Source organism: Buteo buteo, chromosome 4 (assembly GCF_964188355.1).
Source record: "Buteo buteo chromosome 4, bButBut1.hap1.1, whole genome shotgun sequence".
NCBI lineage: Eukaryota > Metazoa > Chordata > Aves > Accipitriformes > Accipitridae > Buteo > Buteo buteo.
In genome coordinates, this window is record NC_134174.1 from 56,189,592 (window position 1) to 56,205,794 (window position 16,203).

General features: G+C 41.5%; 1 protein-coding gene across 9 annotated transcripts in view; it reads right to left on the minus strand.

Moving 5' to 3' along the window:
- Positions 1-1,597: 1,597 nt before the first annotated feature.
- The window catches only part of STN1 (STN1 subunit of CST complex), a 49,484-nt gene continuing 34,878 nt past the window's right edge, over positions 1,598-16,203 (minus strand). For 7 of the 9 annotated variants that reach the window (XM_075026324.1, XM_075026323.1, XM_075026327.1 and 4 more), the window contains 3 exons: positions 10,592-10,714; positions 9,922-9,994; positions 1,598-6,012 (listed from right to left, as the gene is read on the minus strand). In XM_075026324.1, coding sequence (XP_074882425.1) covers positions 5,855-6,012; positions 9,922-9,994; positions 10,592-10,714 — 354 coding nt within the window. In that variant the 3' untranslated portion in view covers positions 1,598-5,854. The remainder of the gene's footprint in view (positions 6,013-9,921; positions 9,995-10,591; positions 10,715-16,203) is intronic. The other 2 variants (XR_012650154.1, XR_012650155.1) reach the window with 2 other exon arrangements.

A 16,203-nucleotide genomic window follows, 5' to 3' on the forward strand; every position in this document is an offset into this window, starting at 1 on the left:
AACACAGTCCAGTCATTTCTTAAAAGGACACTGCAGAACAAGTACTTCTTGTGGCAGCTGAAGTTACTGAAGTTACAAAAACAGGTTCCTTGGGACCATCTCGTGTGTGGTTTCTCTAGTGCTGTACGACTGAGTTTCTTCCTTCCCCTTAATGGAGGCAAAATTTTTGCTTCCCTCTTCTATCAGTGCACCTATTTTCTAAAAATATACAAGACCATAACAGCTCAGGGTCCTTCACCCCTCTTAACTAGCCAACAGATTACAGTCACTTGGGGTGGTGGGACAGAAGTTGACAAATACCCAGACACAAAATATAATCACATCAGAATATAATCACACTTTCTCAGAAAAAAACAGGCTAAAAGGAGACACACAAACTAGTAGACACACAAACTAAAAGTCCACATCAACTTCACAGATCACGTCTGCAATGAAATCTGCAAGGACGTTAAAGTGGCAGGGAGAGGCAGGTAGCTTGTCAGGGGTGTGTGTTGTGCTCACTCAGGTTTGGGCAAGACACGAGTGTTTTATTTTTTAATTATATTTATTTTGTACTTGGATACCTGCAAGAAAACCACCACTAGAATCTTTGAGGTTGCTACTGGGTCTGTGGGAGGGTGGGGTGGAAAAAGCATTGTTTTCCTGAACTTGCAGCTCTTTCCTGCTGCAAACTACATGGGGAAGAAAGCTCAAGAGTGAAGTGGATGGTATCTGCCTCTTCTGGTGCCTAGACAAGGAGAGAAGCACAGCCTGCTGGAATTGGAATGGGCTGTGAACAGTGCTAGGTCAGTTAGGCAAGGGGATTATACTGAAACTTTCGATTGCCATATGCTGACAAGGATATTTGAGTTAGGAAAGAAAAAGGGAACAAATTAGAGACGAAGGAGGTTTGACCAGGATCCGTGGTGTAGCAGAGATGAACCGTGAGACTGTGAATGGAAGGGCGGGCCTGAGAAATGACAGTTAGAGGAGAGAGTGGAGAGCAGAAATAGATGAAAGAAATGAGGGGGAAAGCCTCTGTGCCTGACAGGGCATATTGCTAGGAATGAAACCCAAGATCCCTGGCTCAGCATTTCCCTGTTGCCAACAAACATCCACAAAAATGTTTCTGTAATGCTGGGGCTCCTGGAGGATGGTAACCAATTATTATAACTACTCTTTTATCTTTGCAGCTGAACTTTTGTTTGCTTACTAGCCTGTAGGGTTGGGGCAGGAGGGCTGGAGACTACGCTGAAAGAGAGCAATATAGAACCTAACACCACACTGACAGAGTTTCAAAATTCAGGTTGCCCATGGGATCTGAACTTGCTCCCTTCCCATTGAGAGGTAAGTATAAAGATACAAATCTTTGCTAGGCACATCTTTTCCCCACAGGATTGGCTTACTCCTGAAGTAAACCAAACTGCATTTCTTTGACAAGCAGATTTTCAGTGCTTTGTCTCATAATTCTCCATGTGGCTCCGTGCCTCACTGGCTGTTCATTGATGAATTCTCATTCTGAATAATGAATTATCAACTCCTTCAATTTATGGTGTTCATCACTGGAATACACAAGTATGGACAGATCCACAAAAGTAACAGCTTTCAGTCACGTAGCCAATCTTTAATTTTTTCATTTATTACTATGAAAGAAAAGCTTAATTTCCCAGGTAGCTTGTGTAAAAGAGATACCCTCATAGGTACACATTTACAATCCAAAGGTCTGAGAACAAGAACACTCAGAACTCATGTATCTGGATTTCTAATTTTAAGAAGTCATCTAAGAAGTCATAAGAGGGAACTGGATTCCAGGAAAAATATTTGATACAAATAAAAACAGGAAGACCATCATTGCCTCATAGGACCTGGAGAGCAAAAAGACAAGACAGGCAAAGCAATATGCATGGAAAGATAGGCAGAGAAAGATAAAGCTATTAGCAAATGTGGGGCTTGGATTAGAACTAAGTCCCGCTCCAGCATCTATCCATTCACCCTCTCCCACATATCCACAGAGGTCTTCTCTAACAGCTCCCATTGACAGATCTCAAGAGTTTTTAATGACTAATGTTAAGAAAAAATAGAGGCTTATGCCCTACACAAGGAGCTGTATTATCCCCAATTTACAAAAGAGGGAGACTGAGGCATGAAGCAACCTCATCTCTTCTCTCACTTAAACACAGAGTGGGGACTGAAGGCAGAGTTGTTCCTTCATTTCCTCACCAGAAAAGCGATCACCTTGCATTTTGCTAGTATAAAATATTAATATTCTTTAGTAATTTTGTTCTCAGGTGCTGCATTTCTATGGAAACATACCTTTTTAAGGTAACATAAAAATGCTGACTGCTTTTAAAAACTCCATTTTACTTACCTGCCTTTTACTGCCATAACTGTTTCTATGGAAACTAGAACTGGCCATGATTCAGTCCTACAACATGAATTCTCACTTGTCAGTTTTACATTAAAGTGCCACCTTCAAAGTCCTTTAATAAACCAGTAATAATTGTGTTGCCTAATGAGTTTTCAAATTAAACAAAACAAGAAAGTGCGCTTTCACTGCATGTTCCACACAATATTTTGTGGGTGTGGTCTAAGTCTAAGAATTTTAACAGTGTGCATGATATGACTCTCTTGGTTAAGGATATGATCTTTAAACAGAGAGACAGTTTATTAGCAGTAAAAGCCCTAGTGTGTGTAGTTAGACTTACATAAAGGTGACTTATACCAATATGGGTATGTCTAGACTGCTGTCACAGAAGCATACTGTAGAGATACTGAGTAAAGGGGTAAATCAATCTACAGTGAGCTCTGTGCTCCCACAGCTAGCTGGGCTACTTCTGCGCAGGCATATGCATATGGTATTCCCTGTAGGTACAAGAGGGGGAATGCACTCAACCAGAGTAAGTGTTAGTCTGTGTTGGGTGGCTGCTGTGGAAAAAATAAAGCATGCAAGCTTAAGGCACAACTATTCCATACAGTTATTCAGAATTAGAATGTGTAACTTGAAGATAGGCTCCTCCATTAATTTCACCTTAACCTTTCACTCATTTAAAAACTGTAGGCTCCCTTGTGTTCATTCATTATTTCCCCCAGTTAACTCAAGTGAGAAAAATCCCTTTTCCCTGTTCTTGGAGAGCAATCTCCAACAGAATGCTCTCTCCGTCACAAGAGTCCAGCATGGCCAGCAAGGACCAACTTAAAAACTTACAAGGACAGGTTCTTTCTGGAGTGACTTATCTGTCTTTCCTGAGGTAAAATCCTCCCACCTCATCTCTGAGGCTTTGCAGTTGACCAGTGCTTTTAAATTGCAACAGGGGCAGGGCAGAGGGCAGACACTTTGTGTCTGCATCAACCTCCAATGCACAGAAAATAGGTGGCTAGGGGTTTTAGGCAGACTTTACACATACAAACACATCTAAAACACAGGCAGTGCAGTATCAAAGTTGGAGGCAGTAGAACCTGTTAGAAGCTGCATGTATGACTATACAAGCTGCAAAGGACAAAGATGTAATCCTATTTTGGTATGATTTTATTTTAAAGAGACCCTAAAGAGCAACATGATTCTCCAGACTATCTTTTCCTCCAATATTTAGCTGAGCAGAGCTCCTCCCAAAACTCATCCAGCCCACACACTTGGCTGACACCCTCAGAAGAACCAGGTCTGTCTTTCTTCTAACCTAAGAGAGGAAATCACCTTTCCCACTGAGCTAACAGACTTCTTTTAACCCTTTCCCAGCAAAATCAGCTTCTGCTAATACAGAACATTTCAAGAGAATGAACAAGCCAGTCTCTTAAATTAGATGCCATGCTCTTCCATATGGTCCAAGACACCATATACTTTCCTTTAAAATATCCTCAAACTCTTGCCAAGTAGGTGACTTTTCCATAATCAAGCAGCAACATATGGTTAACTCCTGAAGTGAGTTTGAATTTAGGAATCAATATTCCAAACTAATTCTTTCATAGATAGCCTTTGTTTTTAAGCATCACTTCAAACTGATCAGTAATCAGACCAGGAATCTGAAAAGTGAATCTCCCCTGTGGCCAACCAGACCTTTCTGTAGGCATAAACTAAAGTTGTAATTCCCCTCAGTACCACTTCAGTCAGAATCTGGACTTCTTTCCCTGATTTCCAGAGACATTCAGGGGCATTGGTGGGGGCGAGGCTTCTACAACTCTTTCTTAATCCTCTTCTCTTTTATTTGCTTCTGCACAGGTACATCCTTTCTGTATCTGTTCAGGACCATACTAAGATCTGACTAGAAGGTACCCAACTCAGAACAGCAACAGTAGGAGTAGGGCAGTCTGCAGGGAAACCAACTATTGAGCCCTGCAGCAAGTAGGTAATTTACAGCAAAAGAATGATTCATACATAGTTTTCCACTATGGACAAACACACCATCTCTTTAAGGCCAGAGTTTTCCACAGGCCTCTGAATGCAAATGCCAAATATTTTGTCATGCCTTTCTCTTAGCCTATATCTCACTGCAGCCAGGGCTTGGAATGAGGCATATAACAACAAACCAGAGATCTGGCACACATTGGGCTACTCACTGGCTTTCCTCATGCACATGGTTTATTTTTCCCTGCTATGTCAATCCTTATAGGGCTTTACCACTACATCTGCCTCCTGGGAGTCTGCTATTTCAACTGTTACAGGGAAGGTGCAAAGGAAACAGGAAGGATACGTTCAATCCTTTCTACTCTTTTCAAGTTAAAGGTCTCACCACCATTAATTAAACAGATTAATTAAACAGCCAAGGCCCTGCAGCAGCAAGCCCTCTCTAAGGGTAAATACTTAACAGCTCCGGGCTTTGAACTGTGGCATGTAACGGAGTTGTGATTATTCCAGATCAAACATCTTGCATAATAACTTTCTTTAGGGCAATGTTATTTCATCCATGTCTTGTGTTCCTCTGCAAGCACAGATATGGATAGTATTTTTCCCCAAAGGTGACAAGGAATAGAAGACATAAAAGGCAACAGGGAGCACGAAGATTACAGAAGGTCTTGCTGGCTTTCATATTTTCTTTTCCAAAGCATCTGATTTATGGTTTACCATTTGTGATGTAGGAAGAAATTTAAAAATAAACAGCAAAACAGTGGCTGATTTTGAGGATTCTGAACAGAATCCACAACAACATGCATCAGCATTGCACACGGTAGCCAGGGGAATCCAGACATGCTTGACAAGCAGTGAGCAAGGTTGCCGGATGGGGAAGGGATGCAGGACCCCATTCCTGAATTTTTCTTTTCAGAGAGAGGTGAGGACTGCTTTAATAGTGGGAAAGCTGTGCACGTTCAGGAATACGTATTTATAGACATGGGTACACCAACACGGCCCGGAAGAACAGGCAAATCTTAAATCTTTTGGTGGTTTTTTGCATGTGCTTTCTCTAGCTATTACAAGGTATACATAAAAAGAAAGATCCACAGCTATTACCATATGGAAAGATCACAAGATCAGTCTTTAAGCCAGAAAAACATGTCCTGACGTGACCACTGCTGTAAACAGCACTCTTTAGCAGTGACTTTTCTTTCGGGCTTACTGGATGTAAATGTGAGGATGGCCATGTCACATCTTACTGCGGGGAAAGAACCCAGTTTCTTTTCCAACTCCCCTACTGTATTAGGATGTCCAGAATCAGTTTGATACAGCTTTCACTAGGAATAGCAAGGAAGTCAGCAAGAATATTAAAACAAGTATTTGGACAACTTCTCTGAAGCTGGACAAAAACAGCATTTGGAGAATCAGAATGCTCTTTTTTATCCCCATCTAGATCATACCAGGTAATAGCAGCTTTTTAGGGTCTCTCAACCTCTCCTTCTTCCCTCCTTTATCCTGAATGGACCAGAACAAATGTATCATCTTCTCTCTTTAAAATGCCATATAATATCCTTCCATAGTGCTGACAACATCACTGTTACTCTCCAGCAGTTCCAAGACACGGTGCATCACCACTTCAGCCAGAGAGGGGTTGTAGCTCTGCCGAACACAACTCAGGACATGAAGGAAATGGCAGCCTTTTTCAGCATCTGCAGAAAAAAGAAAATGTAGCCAGGCGTGGAGGAAAGACTTCAGTCTAACTGTCTCTTTTTAACTATTATAATCCAGATTAGTTATAAAAAACCCACAGCTGTTGGAGAGGAAGAATACCCTAGGTACTAAAGCAGAGATGCATGTATTCAGAGGGAAGAGAGCCAGTCTGTGCCTACAGTTCTCCAATTATCAACTATTCCCACTGACTTTTCTGGGAAGTGTCAGGGCTGTAACACTAGTAATAAGGGTGAAAGATAAGCAGTCTTGCAGACTCTAATATACAGGGCTCGTTCAGTACAACCTGATGATGAGGTTAATAACTTAAGGGTACCTCCACTGTCCACCTATGCAAGCCATCCAGTTTCTGCAACTGCAGAAGAAACCGAATGAAAATCCTTTAGCTCATACACAACTTCAAAAACGTGCATAACAGAAGGCCCGTGGCCAGGACCTGTGACTGCTGGCCCAATGCTGGCATCTTGTGGAAAAACTGCTACAGTGCAACTTTCATTCACCTAGCAACGCAATCCCATCCCCGCACTTCAGACTACTCAGACAGTTAGGGGAGTAGAAAGTCACAGAACTTCAGTATCAAATTTTATCTTCCTTTAAGAGAAATGAACCCTGAAAATGTACAAGACAACAGAAATGTAAAAATAATCCCCTTTCCTAGACGGCAAGCCAGAGACAAAGGTCCTTAATGGCTGCAGTATTGCACACTGCTACTGTGTGCCTGGTGGAGCTGTCATTTGAAGCAGAGCTGTCCCAGTCAGCGTTTCCTCCAACAGACCCTGTAAACCCACTAATCATCAGTGCTGCAGGCTCCCAGTCTCCCCAAGTGCTGAACTCCACAACAGATTTATTTCTCCTCCGTGGCTAACAATGGAAAACTAGCATAAATGAGACACATCAGCACAAACAACTTTCCTCCTCCTCAGCCCTCAGCATACATGATGTAAGGTAAGTTTGATAAAGGTACTGAGAAATTGCCATGGGCCAGGGAGGTCCCTGTATTTTGTTGTTGCTGCCTTGTTTTTTATTTTTGCCAATCTCTACTCTACAATCAGCTGAGCCCCAGAACTGCCTTAGAAGCTGCTGAGAAAAGTCACTAGTAGATAGGAGGCAACACTGAGCACTGGTAAATACACAGTTCAGCCTAATTCCTATTAGGCTGTGAATCAGGCAAAGATATTTCTTTAGAAGTCAGTGATCCAGCACAATAAAAGATTTTTGGGGCTGGTAGCCAAAAATGCGTCCACCACCCTAGAATGGGTAAGTGCAGAGAACAGAACAATGCTTCTACCTGGTCATAGTGACTGTTGTTGCAAACAAAGTGGGTAGCTGCATTTTGCATTAGTCATAGGTTTGTCATAAGACGGTGAAAGTGCCCATCCCTGATCTACAGTAACTTAGCTTAAGTCTCAATGAATTAGATTAGTGACTCAAGTGTTACCCAACAATACAATACATACTTTCCTCCTAGATGCTGGTAGAACATAGCATTTTGGGGTAGCTGCAGGTGTGTACAATCATTAACTAACCCAGAAACATGCCTAGTCTATGGCCCAGCTTTGAGGGAATATAATCCTTGCAGCAGAGTGATGCTGTCCCTCTTCCACTGACATACTGGGTTCTAGCTTTTGTCCATCAGCTGAGGTAAGCCAGGCTGTGATTAACTATCTTGCCTGACTACCAATATCAGAGAGGACAGAGTTACAGAACTACCACTATTTGCCCACTGGGTCCATTCTGACATATTAAATTTAACTTCAAGTGGTTCTGTTTTTTCCACCTCTACTATTAATCTCATCTAAGCCTAAAACCTGAGCAAATTTGTCAAAAAAAAAAAAAAAGAAACAAATCTGGACTAAGTCTACCATTTTGCAGTTCAGTCTGGAGTAAAAATGTACTGTCATCATTTTCTGGCTATCTTAAGTCTCTGGGTAGACCCACGGTGGCCTCGCAGGAGGGCATTTAAGATCAGTCTGTTTGGAATTAAAATTGGAGCCAAGAACTAGGATTGTCATGTAGGCATATTACAGATCAGGGTTTGTGGAGCTCTGACTAGGCATGCTGAGGATTTTTTAATATGTACAATAGTTCCAGCCAGCTGGGTTGGGCCTGAGAATGTGTCACAACTAAAGCAATGGGGTAAGGCATTGCCTTGAAAACTGGCAGAGAAGTAACTCATTGGAGAGAAGAGCTTGGTTTATCATAAATCAGCCTTCCTGTCATGGAAGATTAATATTACTCTTGAACGAAAATGGGTGGGAATTTCTTGCAACAAACAAGCAAAAGCCCTTGAGGTATTACCGTGTTACTATCTCACTACGAGCCTGCTCACTAGTCAAGGCCAAGCGGGTGGCTAAGACTGGCATCCCACCAGCAGAGGGGGTTCGACAGTCACATTGAGCTCTGCGCTCTTGCATCATTCAGTGACAATAAAAATAGCCGCAGTATCCCGTTGGTTTTGATGGAAGCTTCTTGGCTTTCCTTCTCAAAATCTTCTATTACCAGTGACCAGGACATTGAAACGGTCCTTCTGAAAACTAGCAAAGAGACACTGACCTGGAAATTGTCCTCTTTACAACAGGAAACTAAGTAGGTGGAAAGCTTCAAGGAGAACAAGAGGCTCTCTAAAGCAGTTGCTATTTTTAACCTGCTGAGTGTGGAAAACATGGCTTTGAGGACTCGGGACTCTTCAAAGTCTTTTCTGTGACTGATCTACAAGTTACTCTCTGCTGTTGACACCTCCTGACTGAGAGAAAGAACTTCCCAACATCTCCTGTAGCACTGAGAGTGCTTTACCAGTGTGATAAAGTAGAAGAGGGGAGTTAACCACCAGGCAGTCACTCAGTGCCCTGTGTCAACTGTATACAGGTTCTGGCCTTACAGTGGCACAATTATAAAAAACACCAAACAAACGGGTTCTCAGGAGAACTAGCTGATGTATAAAATGGGCAGAGGAATGATTTGACTCTTACAGAGAAGATGTTTGTATTTGTTAGTTGGATAAAAGACAAAAATACAATGTGATATGTTAACTTGTTGCACCGAAACAGCCTCAGGTAAATGACCCCATCTTCATCTGCATGCCCAGTGACATCTACTCCCTCCATCCCACAAACATACAGAACTTCTACCTCCACCTACAAACCTTGCCTACAATTGTACCACTGCTTAAGGTAGCCAGCTGAAAACTCAAAAATAATACTACTTCACTTAGCCTTTTTTCACTGCAGGATAACCATCATATGCCAGGTCCTATGAGCAAGCTATCACTATGGCAATAAGACACAATAGGCTTGAGGGACAGGGATAACTCAGAAGCCACATGAGGTACATTATCTGAAAAGAAGTGGATTTTGTTAGACTGACATCCCTACCTGCAAAGAACAACCACCTGAGCTCTACTTGAGCTTAAAATCTATAGAGAATATCCTACTGACTTAAGTAAGTTTTACTGTTGACTTAATGGAGGCAGGGATTTCACCTTTCTGTACGGTCACTTTTGTGTCAACTCCCCTGTAGAAACTGAACTAGCAAGATTTGCTACTTATCCAGAGAGCAAAGCAACAGCTGCTAGGTGCTGACCTAACTTCATTACATTTGGCTCCTCCCAAAATCTAAGTATTCTCAAAAGATATAGATCTAAGATAATGGCTGCTTATTTCAGATCTGAGAGGTTTGCTTCCTGCTGGGCACACCTGCTCTTTCTCTCTCCATGCTCACAGGAAGCTCCTCTTGCACTCACATTTTTAGCTATACTGATTAGCTATACCAGCAACTCAGCTCTGAGTTCAAGGTTAAGGACAAGAAGCATATCTAATCCAGCAGCAGGAGGAGATACTGTCATCGATATATGAGCACCAGCTCATCAGAGCCCTGGTCACACTGCTACTTACGCCTGGGTTTTCGACAGTCTTCTTTAATCACATCAAGGGTCACTTTAAGCAGCTCCTTATCGTGGTCAGTCACCTGGAGGAAACAGAAGAAAATGGCAATTTATAGCAGTCTATTTCACAGTAGATGGCATGGCTGTTGAAAAGCAATCCAAGGCCATGATGTATTCTAAACTAACACTGTCATAACTACAGTCTGCATTATAGACTGCTTCCAAGACTAATAATGAATGTTAAATCTTCAGTTATTATTTTTAGTACCATTAGCAGCATCCAAGAGTTAGGTGAAGAACATGATATGCCAGAATTCAACCCAAAGGAGGGTGACCAACTCAGTAGAACACCAAGTTTCAACCCACTGCAATAAAGAGAACTGTCCCAGGTCCCAGGCTTCAGTGTGCTCAGCTGTGTCAGCACAGTTTGACAACCCAGTGAACACAGACTGCTCTTGGAACAGCAGCAGTGCCTAAGTCTGGCACTGAGTTCTGAAAAGAACAACTCACTGGGTGATAGAGAGGTAAAAGCATCAGTGAAGTAAGCTGCAGATAAGACTTTTGAGTAAACAGGCAGCACTTGGATGTCCAGCTTCTCTTTCTGAAACATTTCTACTGTTTCTACTGACTATGAAAGACATACCCCTGAACTTGTTTGCAACCACAGCCCAGTTCCTTACATGGTATAAGTCCTTGGAGCTACTAGGTTTCTGGAAAACCAGCCCTTTTTCTTGTAGCATCTTTATTGCTTCCTTAAAAACATTGTGAATCCTTCTGGAACTGGCGTCACTTTTTGACTTCACCTGGATGGGAAGAAAGGAATGAAGCAGATGGTGAGAAATCTCAGCTCAACTAAAGTTACCAGCAAAAGCTCCATATGCTTTCAAGAGCAAGAGGACTTCAGGTGATTTTGTTACACATTTTTCTTCATTTAGTGATTCACAAATCATATCTGTTATGTATGAACTAACCAACATCCCTAAGCTTTAAAAAACAAACAAACACCAGAAGCTTGTGCTATTCTTAAGGAACCACAATCTCCGAACTGTCTTCTTTGTATTTAGCAGCTATTTGATTATGTACTGAGAAGTCGCTTTTGGAATAGACTTGATGCTCACAGAGCATTTGACTGCTTAGCTAATCAAGCTTTGCTCATATTCAGAGTTTTCCTGGTAATAAGGGTAGAAAGACAGGGAGATCAGTGCTTTGTAAGGTGATACTCGGGAGGAATCCAAGTGCAGGGGATTAGATTCCCATCTCCTGATTTTAAACTGAGGAAGTAATACAAGCAAAAGGAGGAAAGTGGCAAGAACAGTATTTGTTTCTTGTCCCCTTTGTTTCCAAATTTTTACACAGGTTCTGGTCATGCTCTTAAGAGTTTCTCCACAGCCTAATGAAATTAAAGGATAAAGAGCATACAAAAAATTAAGACAGGTATATGAGATAAGGGAACAAAGGATTCAGTTTTGAAGGCAGGTGGGAAACAAGTCTCTTGTGGAAGGAGAACAATGTGCCTGGAAGTCCATAACTGAGGAGGTTATTTAGAACAAAGGTTTCTGTGTTGGGATGCATCTAACAGAGTAGGAAGGAAGAAAAGGGAGAAGAAAAATCAGGGAAAAGCAGGGTTTGTTTGGAAGTAGAGCTGAGCTAAGACAGTGGAATGACAGCTAGGGAAGCGGAAGGAAACAATAAGTTGTGGAGAGGAGAAAGTACGGGTAGATAAGAGCAAGATCATGACTTACTCTTCCCCATCTCTATCTGTCCTGCTATGTCCTTCAGCCTCCCACTTGTCTACACAGACTGGTTCAATTCCCCAATGGTTTCCTCATCTGTTGGGAGCACACTGTGCTCCCTGTGGTTTTCTTTGAGAACAGAGCTAAACTGCTTCCCACAAACCAACACATGATAGCTAGAACCACACCAGGGCAACCAAAGCAATATTTGCCAAGCCATTTTTTCAGCTATCACCGTAAATGCTCCCACCCTGTTCTGAACAAAAGTATCAGACTTCACATATCCTACTTCACTCAGCAGAAGCACTCACAGAAGCCTTGGGAATCAAACAGGCAACCACCATGCACTAGAATGAATCCACAGGAATATGTGAAACAGACACCACATTAGCAATGGAAGAATATCTTTTCACAAAACATTTATTCAATCCGTTTGCAAGTCTCAAGTGAAACTCCAACTGCTTCTAAGCCTGGAAGCTGATGTGCCTAACTGGGAATAGTTCAGAGATGCAATAGGGATATTAGCATGCATCACAAGTTTCTCCATCCCCTTCCTCCAGCTAATCCTCAATATTTCCACAGGTCATAATCACATCTCTCTCTTTCTCTGTCTCACAACAGCTAACTGTCTTTTTCCTTTCAAATCATCAGTCAAAAATAATTGCCTAATAGTTCAGGATAATTAACATAGAACAATGGCTTAGTTCAGTTTTCTCCTTCTGTTCCAGACTGAAGAACTTCAGTGCCCAACGGTCTGTCCCCTGTCCACCACATGTATATCATTTTGGATAACAACAGACACTGCTTCTAATTACAAACTGGACCGTACATCTGGACACCATTCCAGTCAGAGTCTTAATACCACTATCATGTTTCTCCTCATAGTCCCTCTTCTGATGAACTGAAGGAACAAACATAAAATGTAGCAGGAAGGGTTAAGTGAAGAATGAATATTTTCTCATGGAAATGCACATTCTCATAGCCATATGTAAAATGAAGAGACTTTGCCTCTCACTCAAATGCAGTAATAAATCCTCAAGAATCTAAGAAACTGCTAGCAAAGCAACCACCTCAAGACTCTGATCAATTTTTAATGTGAAAGCAAACGTTTGGGGAGGAAAAAAGATAAAAATATCTCCAAAGAAGCACGATAATTATTCAGTTTGGCTCAACACTGAGATCCCGTCAGAAAGGGAGATAATTAAAAACAGACTCTGTGTGAACTGACACACAGCTCAGCCTGGATGGATACTGAAACAGAATCACTAAGAATGCAAGTCAAGGCATTGACAGAGTGAAGACAGAAAGGCAGGCTTGGGAGCAAGAAAATAGGAAAGCAGCTGCTATATATCAGCACCCTCTCATACGTGCTGGAGAGTCCAAGGGAAAGGGCTCCATGGAAGAAGGGCTGCTCCTGAAGAACATATGAGGGCTCCTGCCCTCTTCAGGGGCTTTAATATTATGCTGAAATGATAGGAAAAGTTTGGGGTTTTTTCCTAGTGTGCTCTAGAATATGCTTCCTCCTCTCCATCCCTCCAAGTAAAACAACAATTGAGGAATTTTTTTGTGAACACAACCTAAAGTTAAGTAATCTGTTCTTTTGGTCCACCCCAAATATCTCCAGCATCTCATCCTGCAAATTCATAAGTCAATAGTAATTCTTCCCAATACCTTATCAGTTTCTTTTATGCCAAACCAGGTCCTCATTTCCTCTGGACTTGAATCCCCCCTCACAGCCAATGTACACCTAGAGCTTGTGATTTAGTCTACTGAGCAAAAATCTAGAGGGCACTGAACATGGGGCTATACACAAAGAGAAGAAATCTAGGACTATGAATTCCTACGTGATTTCACATCCTTGCTTTTGTTTCAGCAGGAGATTGAAAAATGATTGCATTTCAACAGTTATAAAGATGTATTGTAGCTGTTAATGTAGTTCCTTCTGAGTCACAGTTTATAAGCCTTTTACTTTTATGATGCTTTTTATCTGAGAAATGCAGATATCAAGTAGTTTAACTGCTGATCCAAAGCACTAGCAAGATTTGAATCTGGATTTTGAATTTACCTCTCACAATGCTCACATCTCATTTTGCAAAGTGCCTCCCTTCAGCATGCCTTTGTTTCAGGGTGCACAGTTTCAGGTTCCCTGAAGTTCTGACAGCAGGGGATCTCCCCAAATTGGGTCCACTTCAAATAAATGAAACTGTACATCCAAACACAGGAGCATCCAAAAATCATTCATTGCTTTTGCAAAACATGTTTCCCCCTGCCCCAGCAAGAGAAGCAGCTATTAAATAACAATTTTACTGTCACTACCCTCCCTCTCATGACCAGCCAAGGACTTTGTAGCAAAGCCAACAGAAGCTTCTATGTCTCCAGAATTAAATTGGTATTTTTAATCAATATAGTCCATCTGATGGGTCTCACACAGCTTAGTGGGCTGGTGCTGTGCAACCAGTTATTCTCAAATCTTTAAAACAAGACAAACTCTCTGTACAATCAATAATAGGTCAAAGAGTGAAATGGTACAGGAATTAATTAGTCACTCTGTTCAAAACACTGAAAGTATGTAACCTTTGGCTCATTATGAATCACAACACACCCTGATGGTGTTAAAGTTTCCTGGTATAACCACACACGTGATTCTGTTCATGAATTGCCTTCTGCAATTTCTCATGCCATGTTTAATCCTTGGCTCAGACAGGTGACAATTTTAGTAATAGTGATTCTGGACATGTCAGTCCTGAAGTCCTATAATAAGCTTTGCAATATACATATTTAAAGCAGCAGTGAAGCTTCCTCAAAAGGCAGGAAGACAAACACATAGCATCAAGAATGTATAATGCACTATGTTATACCTACAGTACAATGTACAGCGTATATACAGTAAGTTTGAACAACACTGTAAGACTCCCTGCTTTAATTACTTGTCATTGCTGACCTTGAGATAATATTCAAATCAAGAGAAGTACAAACAGCAAAGTCTGGAAAGCACAACCCAAGTTACGTGTCCAAGCTAGTGACATACACAGACTGGAATGGTAATACTAAAATAGCACACACTATAGCTAATGCATGGAAGAAGTGCATAAAAATGGTTAATCAAGACTGGCTGGTTGCAAGTTGTATTTAATCCAGTTGAGAAACTGGATGGATCAAGTTTACATGTAGTTTTCTTTAAAAAAGGAACCAAAGGCTTGTCCATTTGCCAAACATAATTGCCTAAGTCCAGCAAGTACACTCCTTAGGTTCTCTAAGCACAAGATTACATTTTCTGGTTTTGCTTGTAGTCTTCCTTGTTGTACCCACCCCTCCAGTCACAAAAGTAATTTGTATTAAGGGATAAGGGAAAGGCTATAGCTTAGGGATAGAGGGGGCACTAGTTATGTGAAATAAAGTTCTACTGGGTTTAAAAATTGTAACAGATTTGTTAATTTTTAATTATTTTTAAAAACACCATGCCTTCCAATTCTCTTACCCATCCTCTGTAAACTATAAAATTAAATGTTCCCTAGTATATGTCTGAGCAGAGGACATGATTTGAGTTCTGCCATGTGGATCTGCTAGAGGGAAATTTAATCTGGTAAGCCAGAAGACTGCACTGCTGTGGAACCATTAGAACTGGAACTAGGTATTGTAGGACATGTATGGGATGTGGACAGGGCTCAGGTACAGTAATGCTGAAAAGGAACAGAGACGTGCTGCCTACAATCAAGCTATCCCAGCTACCTCCTTCCATCTTCACCCCCTGCTCCTCTCCACTGCCAGTGACTCCATAGCAGCTCACCACCTCCCTGGAGAAAATATTCCATGAGAAGATACCCTCCCACTATGATGAACACTGTGCAAGTACTTTAAAAGTTGGGAAAGAGATAAAGGGGGTGCACCACATCTCCTAGGATCACAGGGAAAGGAACAGAGAGGCAAGAAGTGTTTAACAGCAACTGTGCTCTAGAACACTGGAATCAGGTTAAAAAAAATTAAAGTTATACATCCAAATAACTCATCCTTTCACAGTCAGGAAAAGTGCAAGAAGTGAACAAGTGTGTATATTGTGGTGTGGCCTAATTAGTTTGGTCCACTCATCTACCTCCTGCTTTGCCAAATAGGCATGAAATAACATTGTTCCACATTAGCGGCACCCTTTTTCTTTTTGGTTTGAGGAAGATGCAAAACAGAAGACTACAGAGGGAAAAAGAAAGGAAAAGGGACAGGAGTCAGATCTATGACACTTATTTTTGTGGATCAAACTCGGTACTTGATCCTTTGCCAATTATGAGAACTGACACCTTCAAGCAACAGAGCAGAGGAACAACAAAATGCGTTTCTGGAGCATTACTAGGTGCTCCTCTTAAGGCATTCAGGTCACTTGACAACTGCAGGTTCTTTCTTATGCAAACATATATAACCTTGTTTGCAAGGAATTAATACCAAAGGGCAATAGGGGAACTGCAATTTCTAAATAAGCATCTGTGTGCCCAAATTCCTGGGACATACACTCACACCTGTGCATCAGGGTCAGGAGCAACTATTAGTTATTATGATAGCTCCTCATGGCT